Here is a 15,030-nt window from a genome sequence, read left to right as displayed (position 1 = left end):
AGCTGCATAGTTGGTTCCATCTTTTGATGACCCCAAGGTGTTGAAGACACAGAATCAGCCATATGACAACTCATAAACACCATCCACGGGGAGGGGGCCAAAATTCCCCCATCCGTGCTGACATGCGTGAGGCGGATCGGAAGCGAATATGCTGTGTAGCTGAATCAGCCAATTCGCTTCCGAAGAGGCCTGGAGTCCCTGCTTTCCCGGCTTGAGCCACCTAGACTTCTAGGCTGAAGTGAAGGCATCCTCAGGTGACACTGGCCCAGGAGTGATATCGCCTCGAGGCCACTTTCGTCAACACGAGACGCGGGTGCCATGCGGGTTTGTGGCCCCAAGGAGCGGTGGTCTTGGAGCTGACAGCTCAGGTCGTACAAGTATGGAGGAAAAGCAAACGCGTGATTCGGTGAAGAGTGCGGATTGTCGTCCGCCTCACCGACGTGCACTGAAACCTGACCCCCGGTCTTTGGTTAGCAACAGGCGGCCAGGGCAATAGCGCCAGCTAGAACAAGATCATTAGCGTAAGCAGCAGAAACGGATCTCGTGACGCTGGAGTACATCTGCAGGCTGCACGAGGTGAAGAAAGCAGTAAGGCGGAGGATTGTCAGACATGGTGGGAGGGGGACGTCGGTGAGCCGGCGGCGTAAGAGAGGCGTAGCAAAACAACTTTTCGCTACAGATGCCCGCCGTGCTGGGTGGCTTGTCGCTGCAGACAACGGCGCAAGGTGCTAGGCATTCAAATGCAAGCAGCCGTTGCATCGTAGAAACGACACCTGAGCCACCATGAGACGCGGTCCGCAGCGTACCAGGCAATAAGTCGTGACCATCAGCGACCGCATCGGGACAGCTGCACATTCCAAGACTGACCGGCGTAGCAACGTGTCTCTGAAGCCCCTCAGGCTTACTACGGTACCTCCTCTTCTCGTTTGCGAACGTCCGCTCTGTCGAGAGAAGGAAACAAAAATGACATGTCGCAAAGCTCCAAACGGCACCTTGGCCGCCAGCGAAGCAACGTTGAGGAGGGGCCGGCCCGGGTAGGGTGTGAGTGCTGCGAGCCGACTACCGATCTCCGTATATGGACGCCGGAGACCTTGGCTTGAGTTGCCTGATCCGGAGACTCGTGCGGCATGGAAGATAGATTGTGGGCGGAGGGGTGCGCCTTGTGGTTGGAACGGACTCTACCGGATTCAGGGGCCCGGTCAATGTAGGCTGGCTGCTGTACCGTGGCCACTGACCTTTTGATTCGGCGGTCGGTGTTATCTTGCTGTGAGAGGCGCGACGGCGGCAGGTATTGACTTTGAGATGCACATAGTAGCAGTCGTGGCGGGAGAGTCCGTCAGAGCTTAGCTAGGCTGGTGGTGTAGTCGGGAGGCGTGCACGTGAGGCCATCGTGAAGTCCCACTCGGCGCCACGGCACGGCGGCGGCCGGCAGCTCCGTCTTCCCCGGCCGTCTACGGTCCAGGCCGGCGCCCCGTTGCAAACGATAATTCGTTCGGCGGAACCACATTGGAGGAACGAGGATGGCGTCAAAGCATATGCCGTTCACTGGGTCTTCTGGTGTCCTGTCCTCACGAGGTGGGCTGCAAAGGGCGGACGCCACAGAGTCGTGGACTGGGAGCAGTCGGCTGCTTGCAGCCAGTTTCCCCATGGTCCGCGGAGGAACAAGTGCACCCTGCAATCTGTCAGCGTCGTCTTGGGCCGCCTCGTCCCGCAATCGCAAACTGAAGCCGGCGTTTGAGACGTGGTTGACTCTGGAGTCGGATCGTACGGTTTCCTGTATTGCGATCACCTCCACAGCAAGGGTTCGCTCTGTCCGAGATGAGTGCTCGGAGAAGCTCAACGGTACGTGCAGCAGAAGGCAATGTACACCACGCACGCACAGGTGTCCATCCATGCCTTTAGAACGGCCATGCCATCCCATACTGCCCACCGTCAATCTTGCCATGTTGCGCTGGGACATGCGGGGAAACGGACTACGTTGCCCGATATATCCAGACAGCCAGGATCGGCCAGCCACAACACAACGGCACGGAGTTTTGAAAGCTCGCTTCCGCATCGTGGCATATCAGATTCAGGAGCCCAATGTAAACGTGTCTATATCAGCAAATGGCCCCTTCAAAGCCCTCAAGGTAGGGCGAGAGCAATGGACCACGACAAGCATGGAAAGTACCCATGATCCATCGTGAATCCGCAGCAGTGCGACGAATAAGTGAGCCAAACTAAACTCGGAACACGCCTGCCTGGCCGACCCGTGGAGCACTGGAGCTTTCGACCAAAGGTTTGATTGACGAGAGTTTACTGAGCACACAACGCTTATCCTAGAGGATTGACTCGCTCGGCCGTGTCCGAATACACCCCCCTCCCCCGGGCGACTTCGTCTGAAGGTAGGGCCGCCGCTTATCGTTAGCGGGCAGCAAGGCACCGCACGTCGTAGGAATTAGTACCAATTTCGAAGAGAGGTGGATGTGTGCGACAATTTTACCTTTGCCTGGCGTCAGCATGTAGGTACTCTGACAGACAGGTGCAGTCTCATGTGAGAAAGATTAGATGCGGGACGATGATACAGCCAACAAGCTGCTTAGGTCAGAATCGCTGTGCCGCGTGGATGGCAACATGATCTACCGGCGACGACGACGAAGCTGGAGGAAACTCAGATTCGACACCCAAATCTCAAGTGTATCTGGACGCAGTGGGAAGCCATCGCACAAGAATAGCAACAGCTGCTCCGCAGTCAGCTCCGCATCGCGCCCTGGTTGTACCTTATCCAACGCAGTGGCTCCTTGGTGATATTACCCAGGGCCAAGCGCAAGCAGCACCCGGGCTCGTGCCATTCGGGTCAAGCCCTGTCTCGTGGGCTGCGGTCCTCTGTCAGCAAAGGCTGCCCCGTGCCATCCCGGATGCATAGTCGGGGGGCCTGTTGATGCTCCTCCTCATCAACGTAGTAGCGTAGGGCAAAAGTTAGGTGGCATCTCCAAGGAAGACCTTATTGTACTGTCACAACACATCTGACTTTGTGGGGTGGCGGACGAAGACAGCTGCACGCCGCGCAGTCAAGCCCTCGTATGGAGCCTTCGGGCGAATTCATGTGTGCGCCCTGGATTGCCATGTTTGCTGTCTGCTTGGGGCAAGGTTGGAAAGGAAGGAAAAATACGACGAGAACACGAGTAGCGCCCAACGCTAGCCGCCCTGGGAACTTTGGCCTCGAGGAAAGGTGTCCACCATGATTCCGCCCGATTCTTCATAGCAGATAACGGCGTTGCGCCGTGAGACGCGGTCGACGGGATCCTCGGCCGCCCCAAAATTCCCTAGCCGCACGTCAGCCACTCCACACTCCTCAAACATTGCCCGCCTACCCTTTCCGGACGGGGATTGAGACTGGGAATTGGAGAAATTTCGCTGAAGAGGAGCCAAAAGCTAAGGGGGAACGTCTGGAGTGGGGGAACACCTTGGGTTCCCACAAGCAATCACAGAAGAAGAAAGCTTCAGAAATTCGTCCACGGAAACCAACAAGACGACAAGAGGAACAACGGCAGCCCCGAGGCAAAGGACCGTCTGCGGAGTGATCTGCAACAGCTGATCGGGGGTCGGGCCCGGAGCTGAGGCTCGCCGAGTTCCCCCCCCCAGCCATCGAGACGTTGGATGGAAGCCTTCTAGAAGGAATTGTACCATTCGGATGGCGTGCTCATCGTTTGATAGTCGCAAGGAGTTACAACGAGCGTGCTCAGGAACCCGAGACGACCATCAAAGTACACGTATGGTGTATTGCTCGGGTTCAGGGGACCTGGTTCGCCGTTTCGACTGCGCGGGCATTCTTTTCCCCATCCTCCAAAGTTCCCGCTGCTTCTGCCGCTTTAGCAGTGGGAAAGGCGCACGAGCAGCTTTGCTGCAATGCCGAGCAACGCGGCCCCTATCGCGAGTCGTGACTGGGAGACTCCTGCAACGGTGCTGGAACCACGCGTGATTCTGCACCCATTCTGCCCCCATTCGGCGGTGCCAGCGAGGCTGAGGACGAGTAGGAAGGGCCTGCGCCCATTTGCTCTCAAGGACCTTCGCTGTAGGTACACTTGTCAAGTGCCAGGCACGCAGCGAACAGCCCTCGTTCCGAACATGCCGTTTCCCAGCTTTCCAGAGTTCCCCGGGCCCAGCTTCATGCTAGCCGACCCATCGCGACAGCAGTCGTACATATGGACTCGTAGTCCAAATGCCCACCAACTCTGAGCGGATGCGCGGACACGGCGCGACGCGGCATCGCCTTGTTGTTTATTGAGTCAGTCCATCGGTATAGCGCTACTGTTTTATAGCTGGCAACGGTTTGCTTGAGGCATTGGCAGCGTAGCCCCCAGTTGTTTATATCGTGACAGTGTCAAGCATATGCCAGAACCTGATCCAGTCACCCTTGGCCATAATCAAAGTTGCTAGAGTTCATTCTGGCCCTGCATTTGCATCGTGTCATTGCGATCGCTTAGGAGCCACCAACCGCACTCTATGTGAGACGTGCATCCGTAGGCCACCACTGGGCAGCATCTATTCCTGGAGGCTGGAGAAAAACAGCCACCGTGGATCGTCAAAGTGATGCCAGATACCTCACGGAGGTTTCGTCGCTGTTTGTCGGGACTCGGTCGTGCCGTGGTAAGGGTCACTGTCTGAACTTCCCGTCAACCCGGCTGCCCGGGTCGCAATAAGTGAGACGCAGGCTGGCGGTTCGCGAGCGGGTGCCATCTGTTCTCTCACAAAGGATTTCCCGGGGCGCATCCGCGGACACTTTAACTGTGACTCCAGCGCCCGCCGAAAAGAAGATTTTGGACTTCAAGCGATGAGCCATGCAGCTCCTCTATGCGAAAGTGTTTGTCATATGGCCGAGAAGCCGGAACACCCCTTGATTCTTCCCTGTGTACTCGGACTAGAATAGAAGGCAAACAACGAGACAACAATGCAGAGGAACATCGGAAGGACGCGCAGTGTGCGAGGATTTGCTTGCTCGGCGCAATAAAATCTGGGGAAGTCAGGCACAGCCCAAAGGATCGACCAAACTCTGAGCACAAGGCGCGTGTCTGTGCCAGTCGCCGTGTCAGTCACAAGCCGTTGGCAAACTGCGATGATCATGGAAGTGCTGCGACAGTTGAAACGACTCCATGGCCATCCTATTTTCCCATGGCGGATGGAGCCATTGAGAGGCATCCGTACGGACAGAAGATCAAAGACAGGCAGCTGTTTCCAGTGAGTAATCGCAATGTGCTCAATCCCCACAATGTTGACGACTCCCTATTGAGGGTGAGAACTTGCGCCGTGCCACCCATGCCCAAACGCAAAATGATGTGCAGCGAGGTCCATGCGAAGTGATCAAATAGAGTTCGCCCATGGAAAAAAGGAAGCAAACTCGAAGGCCAGGGGCAAATTTCCGCCGAGGTGCAAGAAAAGGGGGAAAATTGGCACGATGCCACTGCTCATTGCTGTGTCAGTACGACGCCCGAGCAGTCCGAGACGAACTCCAGAGCAACACAGGGGGTTGGCGTTGCGAGCGTTCTGACAGGCTGGTGCCTCATCTCGAGTCCTAATCGGGCAAGTCGTCCAGTCAAGACAATTTGGCGCGTATGAAACGTCGTCCATCCTTCTCCGTCCAACGACCCATGCGACCATGCGCTCATCGTACTCCTCAAAGACGGGTTGAATCGAAGGAACAGAATACCGTCGAGGTGCATGTAATTTTCTAGTCAAAGAACGCCAGCCGCCGAGATTGGGGCTATCCGAGGTGCTCACCATCAGCTGTAGTCGACCCGCGCGAATGGTGCTGCGTCGGGATCCACGGTGGTCCTATGAGATGCTTTGGCGTGCTGCCCTGCAGTGATGACTCGACCTCGCAGGTGAAGATCCCACGACGAACTTCCAAGATGCCCACTGTCGTCCCTGCAGGATCATGCAGCTGGGGCGGTCCCCCCCAGACGATCCTCTTTCTCAATTAACGCTACCCGCGTTCTCCGTTGAGCACAATGGACAAGTCTCCGATACCAGCCGTATCGTGCTGTCCCCCCACAAGCTCTCGTTATCAGGGGCACGACTTGCGTGACATTTACGTCTCGCTGCATTTCGCCATGTTGGCCTGCAAGCGTAAAGATTACAGTCAGTCGTGACCCCCCACAGACATCTCCTCATTGTGGTCGCATCGTGATATGGGCGACTGTTGTCATGGTATCCTAGAGAGAAGATGGAGAAAACCAAAGACAAAGAGAATGGCCCCACTGCGAATAATCCTGCGCAGACACCACCGTGTGGTTGGGAAGCGGAACTATCTGAAGGGATCATCCCTCTCCGGAGGCTCAAGCCGGAATGATCTGACAGGGACGGGTTCATTTGATCTTTTTCGGTAGCTGGACAATGTCAAGAAGTGTTTGTTTGGCTCTCGCGCGCGAGTATCGCGTCTTCTTGCTTTGGTGGCAGCAAATTGCAATGCCGATGAGGATATGGCGGCATCCCCTCGGTCTTGGTGTTGTTTGCTCGGCCAAAGGGGCTGCCAGTGACATGCCAGCGATCAGAGACATGCGACGAGCCTGCAGGCGGGTGTGTCTGACAAGGTGACGGCGTCGCATCATGAATCGAGGTGCGTACATTTCCCAAAGACACCAAGGAGACGGTACGGAGTGAAGCGCAGACAAGACGTGCATCGCAATGTCGGTCCCGTTCGATGTGCAACCAAGGCTGGCCAGAGAGCCGTCCGATGGCTTGATTGTGATGTGACTGCCCAACTATCGCTGCTCGTGGCAGGCCATGTCCCGCCCTTCGCTGTCCGGAGTAAGCAGACGGCGGGCCTTCCCGCAAGCGATGTACGAGCTTGCATCCGTACAACGTCGGTCAGATTAAGGAGCATGGCCGATCTCATCAGCGAGGGCAAGAAAGCACCACCTTTGCTGAACAATGTGTTTGAAGCCGTAGCAATCGCAGTGGGCTCGTTGCTCGCCTGGTCGCCTAGACAAAAAAAGAGAGAGTACCCCGTAGCCTGCTGGGGTGGCCAGAATTCTCGAGATGACTCCCCTCCCCGCCTGGCGACCAGGGCAAGCTGAAGATTGCGATTTGCGCGCGAGACCTAAGGTGCGTCGCTCAAGGATACGGTGGCATCCCAATAGGCTGACTGGGTCTTTCTCCAGCCGGCAGCCCTTCTCGAGATGGGTGCTGTGATGTATGGTCAGGGTCGTCTCCCGCGCCCAATTCAGTGATTCTCAGTAGTGTGTGTGCGAGCAGCGGAGGTCAGGATGGGTGGGATTTGTAGCATGGATGCGTTGGCCAAACGAGTGTGGAGGTTGCCTGACGCATATTGGTGCTCTCCGTACTTTGTGGGACGTTATGCCGGCAGCCATCTGAATCACTGCGTCTGACACTGTTGAGGAGCGCAGGCGAAGCATGTCACGTCGACGACGTGAGCTGGGGAGGCAGTCGACGGCCAAGTCTTGAGTAGGATAACCCCGCGGTATCACTTTTTGGGGGCCACGCGTGGTTGAACTGCATGTGGCGTGAGGATGGGCTGGAGGAACGTTGCAGGTTGGAAGAAGAAGCTATTTCCAGTGCGTGTCCGGGCAGAGACCCAGGTTCCGGCTGCTGTGACGAGATCCAAGAGTGGAAGCAGCCTGAGATGTACCGGCCAGTGATGTTGATGTCGCGTTGCTTTGGCGTCATGGGTGAAGTCATTGAACTGGCATGTTTCCTTCTAGTCCACACGCACATGGGGCATGGCATGTTCGAGTTCATGTTGTTGCTTTTTAGTGAGGCTCCGTCGGGAGAAAGCATCGGATCCTTGCGATGGAGACGAAGTACCTGACCAAGTACCCAGCAAACTTGCAAGGAAGGAACCGGGACACTGGACCTTCCATTGTCTGTGGTGTCAGGCTGTCAAGGTGCGCAACTGGCACTGGGAACTTGGGAAAGAAGGCACCGGCCTCCGGGACACCGTGCTTGCTGTCCTTGGGCGTGCCTGATCGGAACAACCTGTTTCCCCATGAGGCAATGGCTGGGAACTGCGCCGGGAAAAGAACAGCCAGGAACCGGGACGACTTCCAACAAGGATGCGAGCAAACATTCCGAATTATCGGTCTGACAGGGCAGGGCCCCTGGAATCAATTTCAATGCTGAGGGTTTGGCTATGCGTCCAAGAGGCACAAGAGGTGCCTCCAGCCAACCGTTACGACAAACCCCAATGGCGAGTCACAAACAGGGGGAGAATTTTCGCGCCTTGAGCCTTGGGCAGCTGAACTATGGGGACCCTGGAACCAACCCATCCAGATAAGATGCGAGCTTTCTACACAGTAAGAAAGAAGATCAGTAAGCCGCATACGAGACTTAACCTTTGGCGATTATTAGGTATACTGTAAGGAAACGGTCGGATACGAAAAAAACAACAAGGAAGCACTATCAAAGAGCCACAGCGAGCAATGAGACGAGAGGCCGGGCTTGGCAGCCAAGTGGAAACACTGCGATGGAGCCTTTGTAGAGCCCGACTCGACTCAGAGTAAGGGTACCAGGCCTTCCGCGACTGGTGGCTCCGTAGATGGGACTCGAGGGAGAAGAACCAAAAGTATCCGTCCTCGGAGAGAGCCTCCTCAACCCACTCGCGAGATGAGCAAAAGTGTCGGTCATCATGCTCAATGCGCGCCGATCGTTCAAAGCAAGCCGGACAAGACGACCCTCAGCCGTCAGTGCGAGACATGCAAATCCACTACACATTGCGTTGGATAACTGTTGTTGTTCTTTTTCGTTTGCTGTCACGGAACAGGCATCTGCCTTGCTGCTGGTCCTGTAAGGCAACCGAATCAAAGGGCGTTCGGGAACCACTCGAATCCGCCGTCCATCGTGCGATGCAGTCAACCAGTGTCTCTGTTTCTCTTGTCCACCGACCGGTCCTTCGTCTCTTGACTCAAATCTCAATCTTTCCGAAGCCTCTTTGATGGGTGGGTGGTGGATTCGGCCCGCGCGCGTGAAACGTCCAGGATCAAAAAATTGATTCGCAAAATATATCAGATTGTCTAGGGTCAGCTGACAGGAGATTGAGATTGCACTCGACGAGAATGCAGCCTCGTGTCACTGTCGTCGCCGCCGAGTTCCTCGCTGGTTACGATCAGCAAAAAAGCTAGCTAGCTGAACAGAGTTCCCCCCTTGTTGGTTCCCTCGAGAGAGTGATATCCTGCGTGGGGAACACAACGAGGTCTGAGAGTCGACAGCAGAGAGAAAAGAGACACCGCTTTCTTTCTCGCCCGCCACAACACGTGCCAAGAAACAGCAAGGCAGGACTGGAAAGCTTGGCTTTCGCAACGGCGCATGCCAAAAGTGCCTCTATATACCCTAACCGGCCAGGCTGCGATATGTACAGGGATGCCGATTATCCTGCGCAGGCAGAGCTATTGTGCTTGTGTCGGCTGTGGCCCGGTCTGGTGTTGTATCTGATTCCTCGTAGACAGGCACTATAAGATTAGGGTATGCGCGGATGCGGTTGTCATGCTGGGCGGCTGCGGCTGATGATACGAGACGGGCCGGGGGAGGGAACTCAACGGGCGAAATGATCAAAGAAGCGCTATACCTGTCTGTCCAGGGTAGGGTCCTGACTACTGAGTCGGGCAGGGCGCCGAACAAAACCAGACAATGGAAGATGTGGAAGCCCGCTCGTCCTCCGTACCGACGCTGATGACGGCGAGTGAGCCGTGCAGTCCCTCGCAACTCCTAGGTCAAGACTATAAGTGGCGGCAGAAGCGAGATGGTGGGCAAGCGGGCTACGGGCTGCACCCGCGCGACCATGCCTCCAGATTACCTTGGCTCTTGCGAGAACCACAAGGCTTGGTACGGCAAGTCGGCATCGTGAGGAACGGAGACGTCGCCCCAATGTGGCCAGCAAAGACGACAGCATGGCCGCCTTGGCCTCGGCCACGCGAGGGATCGTCCGTTGGAATGAGGTCAGCCCACGGCAAACTGGAGTAAACGCGGGTCGACAGCCCGAGACAATGACGGGCCTGGGAGTCTGTGAATAGGGCAGAAGAAACAGGAACTCGGAGTTGCTCGTTGGTGCTCGACTCTTCCCAACAAGCCACCTCCCCGCCGGGTTTGCGGCCATTAACCGGAGTTGTTTTTTTTGCCTCACAACTGGTCACTTTGCTTGCGGGTTTATGCTGCCGTCATTCTTGGCAACGGGCGGATGAAACTGTCTTGTCGCCAGCTCAGATTCACACAATCGTGCCATGGTAGATTGTGTAATGTCACGCGGTAGAATGAGTCCAGGGCCCTTTGAGTTCTTGGGAAAGTCAACACCGGTCCATGTCCACCGCGTGTGTAGCAAAAGCGTAAACGGTCTCTATGCGGACCAGCCCACAACTCCATTCATGGATGGAGATTACTGTACAGACTATAGCGCACTGTACTCCGTACAGACTGCGGGTACGAATACTAGACGAAGGCCGAGGGGGCCGGAGTTCCTTGGGAGCAACCGATGAGACTGTATCCGTATCCGCGGGCTTTGGCGCAACTCCATCTCTCCAGGCTCCAGCATTTCCACGGTTGCGGTTGGTAGATTCTGAGCGGCACAGCCTGGCAACTTCCGAGGACATGTGTGTATCTCCTCGAGGCTTGTCAGTAGCGCCGTGTCAAAAGCCCAGGGGAGAAGCACGTGTGTCGTCCATGGACCATCCCCCACATCAGACATGGCGCTGGCGGCTGGCGGTGAGACGGGGCCAAGTGTGAGATGCTCCGTAGGACAAGAAATATCTCCAAATCGGCCCAAAAATGGAAGAAAGAAAACAAAAAAGGCAAAAAGTTTAAGTAGAATGCCTGCTCCGCTTAGGGCAGCCCCAGTAGCATGGGGCAAGCGCCGAGCCGCAAAGGGGATACTCGCAATGTGAGACCCCAGACTGCCCAAGCTGCGACAGAGGAGATGAAGATGGCGCGCACCTCAGCTGTCAAGGCCTGACTCTCCATGGACAATCCAAGGTGGCCTTATGCCATACGGGTGGGCGTGTGCTTCTGGTGAAAGGACAACATGGCGATAGCGACATTTCCCGTCTGACCATCCGGCCGTGAGGATTCAAAGACTGTTCGGCTCGAGAGCATGATTCCAGTCGACTTTGCAGCGGCTGTCGCCCCCAAAATGCCAGCAGTGTTGATCTGGAGCGGTCCAAAGGGCGAAGGGGAAGTGAGTACCGCGCCATTTTCTCGGGCATCATCGTCCCGACTAACACGCCGGAGAGAGTTGTCAAACGACACCCTCGGGCTGGGCCTCTCCCGCTGGCGCGTGGGCAATCTCGTCGGACTCGCTTCTTCTCAAAGGGGGGAAGACTGAAGCTGCGAAGCAACATCGCATGGCATGGCATGGCGCGGATTGGATTAGACTTGGGGACGAGTGATGACTTTTGTGGTCAAAGACCAGGGTGACAAATGGACGACCATCCGCAGGCCATGATACCTTCCCATTCCTCTCCCTCTGCCTGGGCCCGATGTGCAAGGTGCATTCTGAGCCCATGTGAGCAGCCCCCGACAGCGCCGAAGAAACGAGGACGCAAGACAGGTAAGCGCGTGTGGCAGAGTGTCGAGTGGTGACTATCCAACTAGACGGGCGGAATGGGATATTTGGATTAGAGCAGGGGGGTTCATGGCCTCGATTCAGAGATACGATATGCCACCCCCCTCGTCCGCTACCCTGGCGATTGGGTCGAGGGAGAAGAATGGGTGTACTCTCTGTACGAGCGTGTGCGCGTTTGGCCAAGCAGACGGAGGGATCGGGAGAATAGCACCTCAGGAGGACGGGAGATTTGCTGCCTTGTCGGCCTCCGATTTGTCGTAGAAAGGGAGTAAAAGAGCGAGTAGTCGAAAAGTGTGACAGCGTCTGCTTGGGTGAGGCGACCGGGGACGTGGTTGTGTTTGGGAAAGGCCCTCGTGACCCCATTTTGGAATTTTTTCTGACTGCGGTCGACTGCGTACTTTGACAGTAGAGACTAGGGTACGGGAGCAATGGCCCCCAGAAACAGAGCCCAAGGTCCTAAAGTGATTGTTGCGACACGAGCAAAGATGTTGGGTTGGGTTTCTCCTTCTCTTGCGTGCCCCCCCCCCCCCAATATTCGTACTCCCATGTCGATAGCCCAATTGCTTACCCCTGCCGTCGAGATGGGCAACTTCGGCGCCGCCGTCACCCTCTCGTCTGGTGTCTGCGCTTGCAAGGTGCGATTCTCAATCTCAAAAGTCGCGATGGTTGCTGCTCACAGACCAATGGAAGAAAGACACCACACCGCTCGCATCGTACCGCGCCGAGTGGGCGGGAAAGGGACTGCCGTCTCGTTCCCATCCCCGTCCACGGGGGAAACATTACACAGAGCCTTCTTTGGATCAAGGCATCTCGTCGGGCCCAACCAAGAGTGATGTGAAGTCCGACGCACTTTGAAGCTGGGTGTAGAGGCGGGAAGGAGGGGTTCTTTGAACTTCTGGAGTTAGCGGTTGCTAAATTCGTTCGACCCGTTGCTAGTGTACGTATCCCGAACTTGCTGCTTCCTTCAGGTTCCCAAGTACGTATATGCTTAGATAAGACAGCTTTAGGTAATCACTCGACCCACCATCCTCCCTCTCCAAAATTGCAACCTCCAAAACCGTGATGACGGCACCCCAAGAACGAAACACCATCCATCGACAAGGGACCCTCGACCACCAGCCCGACGTGGGGAGGGACCCCCTTCGGCAGCGGTTCGGTGCAGCGCAGGGCTGCTTGCTTGCTGCTTGCTTCGGGGGCCCAGGATTCTCCTCAGCACCGGATACCCAGAAACCACTGGCCCAGATTGCGGATCCCCTTTGGCCTTTGTGCCCTTTTCTTTGTTCCCCCTTGTCCGCCGCAGCTTGTCCCTGGCCGGGATTGGGGTTCTTGTATGCCCCTTCGACGCGTCTTCAACCTTCGAACCGGCTTCGAGAAAACTACGTCACTCCAGGGGGCCGCACCCAATGGGAGCCCAACGATGACTGCTTTTCCCCGGCCCTCGACGCTATTTCCGCCCCTGTAGTGTGACTGTTCCATCACTCGCCTGCTCCTGTCCTATTGTCGACCAAGGCATCGTTGCCGGAGGCATTTGATCACATCCAACGCTCTTTACCGCCGGTGTGGTCACCGCTGTGCGAGGCACAAAGCTACAATTCGAGAGGCTCTGTTCCCAACGCGGCGGCGGTGAGCAGCACCCATTGCAGGGGCCTAAAGAGCATGACCAGGGAATCGACCAACCAGCTTCGACCCCCATCTGACCGCACACCTTGAACGGTGTTGCTCTTCTTCAACAATATCGACTTTCACAGACAAGATCGGCGCATCACGCCCTCCCGGATCTCTGCCGTATTGACCCTCCTTCTCTCACCGTACCTATCAGTCCCATGCTTCGACCACGCGTACCTGACTGAGCCGGCCCTCTGTCTCGGCGCCAAATAAGGGACAACTAGGCACGGGGGCAGTCTACCGGTTCCGACCCTTGGTTACGGAGACAAACTCCGAGCGTCCATGAGACACCACCGCCATGTTCCGGTCACGCTCCAAGTCCACAAAATCGCACAAGACTAGGACCCCTAACAACGGGAGAGGACGAGGCTCAAAATTGAATGACTCCGACACCCGGTCCGCTGTGCGAGACGACTCGTTGTTTGCGCTCAGGGACGTGAGAGGCCCAGGCAGATGGGTGGCCCCGTCAGGGGTCGCCTCGGCCGATTGACTTCAACGTGGCCGGCTGACATGTTGGACGCAACGTCAGTCTGCCCATCAAACACGAACAATGGAGAATCAATGGACAAAAAGAGCAGCGAGTCGACAGGCCTGCCCAAATGCAACACAGACAGGGAGTTCAGCTATTGTCGTTCGCATTATCATTCGCAACTAAGGGAGCCATCCGGCGGCTATCACTCTTCGGCCGGGTGGGTTTTCGTCACCTGGCGGCTGGGCGGTTAATCGGAAAAGACGGTTACCGGCTCAGCAGGATATAGCACAATCGCATGCTTACACTATGCCATTGACACCCGGTCTAACCCGCGTTCGTCTCATCCTTATCGCACGTTTGGCATACGCAGGCAATGACATACATGACGCTGGCGTTGGCTGCATCGCGCAGCAATGTATCTGCCGACTTGTCGACGGCTTGGAGATTGGGGCACGACAGCGCTTGCTAGCTCATCCATTGGAGTCAAGACCATCGGGCCGCGTTCTCATCGCCAAGCGACTGATTGCTGCATACCATCGTGCTGCACGGGCAAATGGCTGCTTAGGCACGTTGACAGAAATCACCACATGACCTGCCTCGTCCGCGAAAAGCAAATGTCGGTGTGATGCACTTCTCAGCGTCCATCCAGCCAAAAATGCAAGTTGGGGAGAAACTCGGCATTCCTCAACCACGCCCCTGGTAGCCCGCGGTTTCTTGAACCCCGCAGCGGCCAGTTGGTCGGTCCCCCGGGACTAGCAAGACATGCCCGCCGCATAGGAGCCCGACGGACGTGGTGCTAGCGCCGTAGCTTGCGCTCAAGACCTTTTGCCTTCGGCTGGTGGACAGTTTCTCGTTGACCTCTGCGTTATGCTTACTGGAGGTGAGCGCAGCCAAGGCTCAAGACACGAGGCAGTGAAGGACGACAGCGCCAGACAGTCATCTGCAGGAGGACCAGGTTCGGCGGCCAGCTCGTTGGCTATCCTTCTCACAGCACAGCCAACGTGTCTTGGTCGTCGCATCGCATCAGGGCAGGGTAACCAAGACGCGCCTCAGACACGCCAGCAACGCAACAGAATCCAGCAGCGGATCAGAAACAGCAGATTTGCTGCGAGATGTGTGTACCCGCCCTCGCAGGAGTCATCGAGCGCCAACTGGCCAATCCCCTCTGCTCAGGTGACGCCTCTCCGGCGCCGATGATGCGGAGTTGCGTGGTGAGCAGGGGGCCGCGGGCAAGGCTGCATATGGTAGTCCCCAGATGCGATGCTGCAGCTCCGTTGCGTTATTGGTGGTGCCCACGGAAGGACGTTCCCCTCAAGTCTCATCTCGACAGTGCTACTCACAAGGTCAG

General features: G+C 56.5%; 6 protein-coding genes across 6 annotated transcripts; 2 read left to right on the top strand and 4 right to left on the bottom strand.

The window, feature by feature from the left end:
- Positions 1–470: 470 nt before the first annotated feature.
- Positions 471–855, bottom strand: CPAR01_08186 (uncharacterized protein; the record flags this gene model as incomplete). The annotated part of the gene is made up of 2 exons (XM_060492455.1): positions 471–706; positions 741–855. The coding sequence occupies 2 exons, from the start codon at positions 853–855 to the stop codon at positions 471–473; spliced, it is 351 nt and encodes a 116-aa protein (XP_060348825.1).
- Positions 856–1,336: 481 nt separating this feature from the next.
- On the bottom strand, positions 1,337–2,056 carry CPAR01_08185 (uncharacterized protein; the record flags this gene model as incomplete). Its single annotated transcript, XM_060492454.1, has 1 exon — positions 1,337–2,056. The coding sequence occupies one exon, from the start codon at positions 2,054–2,056 to the stop codon at positions 1,337–1,339; it is 720 nt and encodes a 239-aa protein (XP_060348824.1).
- A 4,527-nt stretch (positions 2,057–6,583) lies between these two features.
- Positions 6,584–7,075, bottom strand: CPAR01_08184 (uncharacterized protein; the record flags this gene model as incomplete). Its single annotated transcript, XM_060492453.1, has 1 exon — positions 6,584–7,075. A coding segment is annotated over one exon (492 nt), but the record flags the coding sequence as incomplete, so codon positions are not given.
- Positions 7,076–10,925: 3,850 nt separating this feature from the next.
- On the bottom strand, positions 10,926–11,336 carry CPAR01_08183 (uncharacterized protein; the record flags this gene model as incomplete). Its single annotated transcript, XM_060492452.1, has 1 exon — positions 10,926–11,336. One exon carries the CDS (start codon positions 11,334–11,336, stop codon positions 10,926–10,928), a length of 411 nt encoding a protein of 136 aa, XP_060348822.1.
- Positions 11,337–12,607: 1,271 nt separating this feature from the next.
- On the top strand, positions 12,608–13,012 carry CPAR01_08182 (uncharacterized protein; the record flags this gene model as incomplete). Its single annotated transcript, XM_060492451.1, has 1 exon — positions 12,608–13,012. The coding sequence occupies one exon, from the start codon at positions 12,608–12,610 to the stop codon at positions 13,010–13,012; it is 405 nt and encodes a 134-aa protein (XP_060348821.1).
- Positions 13,013–13,508: 496 nt separating this feature from the next.
- Positions 13,509–14,879, top strand: CPAR01_08181 (uncharacterized protein; the record flags this gene model as incomplete). The annotated part of the gene is made up of 2 exons (XM_060492450.1): positions 13,509–13,646; positions 14,460–14,879. 2 exons carry the CDS (start codon positions 13,509–13,511, stop codon positions 14,877–14,879), a joined length of 558 nt encoding a protein of 185 aa, XP_060348820.1.
- Positions 14,880–15,030: the final 151 nt, after the last annotated feature.

Source organism: Colletotrichum paranaense, assembly GCF_030867605.1.
Source record: "Colletotrichum paranaense strain IMI 384185 chromosome Unknown Scaffold_6.1, whole genome shotgun sequence".
In the NCBI taxonomy this organism is placed as follows: domain Eukaryota; kingdom Fungi; phylum Ascomycota; class Sordariomycetes; order Glomerellales; family Glomerellaceae; genus Colletotrichum; species Colletotrichum paranaense.
This window is presented reverse-complemented; position numbering and strand designations above follow the sequence as displayed.